General features: G+C 35.9%; 1 protein-coding gene across 1 annotated transcript; it reads left to right on the forward strand.

Moving 5' to 3' along the window:
• Positions 1-1,638: 1,638 nt before the first annotated feature.
• Positions 1,639-2,721, forward strand: FUT9 (fucosyltransferase 9 (alpha (1,3) fucosyltransferase)). Its single transcript, XM_008939564.1, has one exon. The coding sequence runs from the start codon at positions 1,642-1,644 to the stop codon at positions 2,719-2,721; it is 1,080 nt and encodes a 359-aa protein (XP_008937812.1). The 5' UTR covers positions 1,639-1,641.
• Positions 2,722-3,080: the final 359 nt, after the last annotated feature.

The following is a 3,080-nucleotide window of genomic DNA, read 5'->3' on the forward strand; positions in this document are numbered from 1 at the left end:
CACTGGGTGTCTGACAGCCAGCTAAGGCTAAACCACCCCAATGACTAAAACCAGAATTAAGGTCATCTGCCTTCCCAAAACAGGGGAGACATTGTGGCAAATTCCTTTTCCTCAAGATACAATGCTAGAGTAAAGCTAAGCATGTGTTCCCTTTTTTTTTTTTTTTCCTTTCCGCAACAATTAATATGAAAACATTTTTGTTACAACTGTGGTGCTACACTCACACATCAGGTTTTTTACACTCAGAAAGCAGGAAAGTTGTGTTGCATTAATGAAATGGACCTCTGAAACCCTTTCTACTGTGTCTTCATTCTGAATTTAATTGCTTATTTCAGAGATTAGAGAAGATGAGTTATGAAAATGCCTTAAAAGGCCTGAAATTATCTTTCTGCTTTCTGTGATTTTGAGACATATGTTTGATTTATTCATATATATAGTATACCTTTTATTCATATATTTAGGGGTGAGATTTTTATAAAAATTTCTGTGGAGCTAGCTAGCAGAGATAATAAAACCCCAAATAATTGAAAAATATGAAGAAAAAGAATGCTAGACAAATTTGATAGTCATTGAAATGCACTGTAGAATTACCTTTATACAGTAGGCCAGTATATTCAGAACACTTATTAATGTTAACTTACTTCCACTCCTTTTTTCCTTCTATGTCATAGTTCTCTTTACATGATTGACTGTTTTTATTTTTAGATTATCTCTGAGTTGTAGGGCTACATTTGGGAGCAAAGGCTAGCAATAAGCAACCCCTGACTTTGCTAGGTTTCACAAGAACAATAAGGAAAGGAGTTTCTAGACAGAGATATATCACTTCTTTCAGGAAGAGACAACCAGAGGGAGGACAAAAGAACCTATATGAACTCCTCACCCCTTTTTCACCATGGAAAAAATGGTGCCTTACAACGATGCAGCATATCTCTACTTTTCCTCATGTTTAACAAAGGGCTGAGGCATAAAAACATCATAAAATATTTAAGGACATCTTTTTACTCATTTTTCTTTATGTGGGAACTATGTGAGGCTGCATATGGGAACACTGGAGCCGAGAACCTCTATTGGTGTTTTCCTTCCCTAGCTATTTTAGGATTGCATCCCCATGTACCTATCAAGCATGAACTCATTTTCTAACAGTCTTATTTATTACAGAATTATCAATTTCAGTCCCTTCCTTTTTCAGTCCTCAAATCCTATATCCTCTATAGATATAAACACACAAATGGACAAAATCTGCACAAATCTGCACCATGTTAGCCCTTACACAGACACAAGGACAAAATCAAAGGGTAATTTTGCCTGTCTTGTGTAACTCTCAGACTCTTGGCCTAGGTTCTAAGCAAAAAGACTTCTTGAGATACATACTGATTTATATCAAACATGAGATGTATTAAAATCCTGCTTTTAATTTTCATCAATTAGCTTTTCATGCGAAGAAGAGAAATATTGTCACTGTCATGAATAGCATGCAAGAACCCACACCTTATTCACCAAAAGGAAATTTCTGAGGTTACAGCTTGGTGATAGTGAAGTTCTATCCATTTTGATATCTGATTACTTTAACAGGATGTATTTATGTAATTTAATATTTGACATTGTTTTCTCTCTCTTCCTTTTTTTTTCATAGAACAAATTATGACATCGACATCTAAAGGAATTTTCCGGCCATTTTTTATTATCTTCATTGTCCTTGGTTGTTTCATGGCATTTATACTAATTTATATCAAACCAACAAATAGCTGGATCTCTGGTCCTATAGAATCAGCCAGTTCAGTTTTAAAAATGAAGAGCTTTTTTTCTTCCAAAACTGATAATCTTAATGAAACTACTATTTTGATTTGGGTTTGGCCATTTGGTCAGACATTCGATCTAACATCCTGCCAAACAATGTTCAATATCCACGGGTGCCATCTGACTATTGACCGCTCATTATATAACAAATCCCATGCTGTTCTCATTCATCACAGAGACATTAGCTGGGATCTGACTAATTTACCTCAGCAAGCCAGGCCACCATTCCAGAAGTGGATTTGGATGAACTTGGAGTCTCCAACTCATACTCCACAAAAGAGTGGCATTGAACACCTCTTTAACCTGACCCTGACTTACCGACGTGATTCAGATATTCAGGTGCCTTATGGCTTCATGATGGTCGGTACAGGTTCCTTTACATTTGAAGTGCCAAGTAAGGAAAACTTGGTATGTTGGGTTGTTAGTAACTGGAACCCTGAGCATGCTCGAGTCAAGTATTACAATGAGCTTAGCAAATACGTCGAAATCCATACCTACGGACAAGCCTTTGGAGACTATGTCAATGATAAAAACTTGATTCCAACTATCTCCAGTTGTAAATTCTACCTTTCTTTTGAAAATTCAATCCACAAAGATTACATTACTGAGAAACTTTACAATGCTCTTCTGGCTGGATCAGTACCAGTTGTACTGGGCCCTTCCAGAGAAAACTATGAGAACTACATTCCAGCAGACTCTTTCATACATGTGGAAGATTTTCTCTCCCCCCGAGAGCTGGCAGAATATCTTCTGATGCTTGACAAAAATAACAAGATGTACCTTAGTTATTTCAACTGGAAGAAGGATTTTTCCGTGCATCTTCCCAGGTTCTGGGAATCACATGCATGTCTTGCATGTGATCATGTGAAAAGACACCAGGAATACAAGTCCATTGGAAATTTAGAAAAATGGTTTTGGGATTAATTTCTCTGTGTGCGTGCGCTTTTTTTAAGAAGTGAGAAGAAACTGTTATCCAAGTGGAGAGGAAAGGAAAAGAGAAAAAAAGAAAAAGGAAAAGAGAACCTTATGTCACAGTTTATCATCTATCCTCTCTTGGCTATCCTGTTTGTATTTTGTAAAAGATTTTAAAAGATCAGCATCAGCAGTCATCAATACACAGTTTTAAATTGTAATGTACAAACTAATTATGTGCACTGAAAAATATTTGATTGTTTACTATAATTTTAGACAAGATTTTCCACATTTCCTGTGAAATATGTCCATCTTACACTTAAAGTAGCCATTGTTAACACCTCTTTTTTATTTTTAACATTAAATTTGCT

The sequence above is a fragment of the Merops nubicus genome, unplaced genomic scaffold (genome assembly GCF_000691845.1).
Source record: "Merops nubicus isolate BGI_N331 unplaced genomic scaffold, ASM69184v1 scaffold8554, whole genome shotgun sequence".
NCBI classification, from domain to species: domain Eukaryota; kingdom Metazoa; phylum Chordata; class Aves; order Coraciiformes; family Meropidae; genus Merops; species Merops nubicus.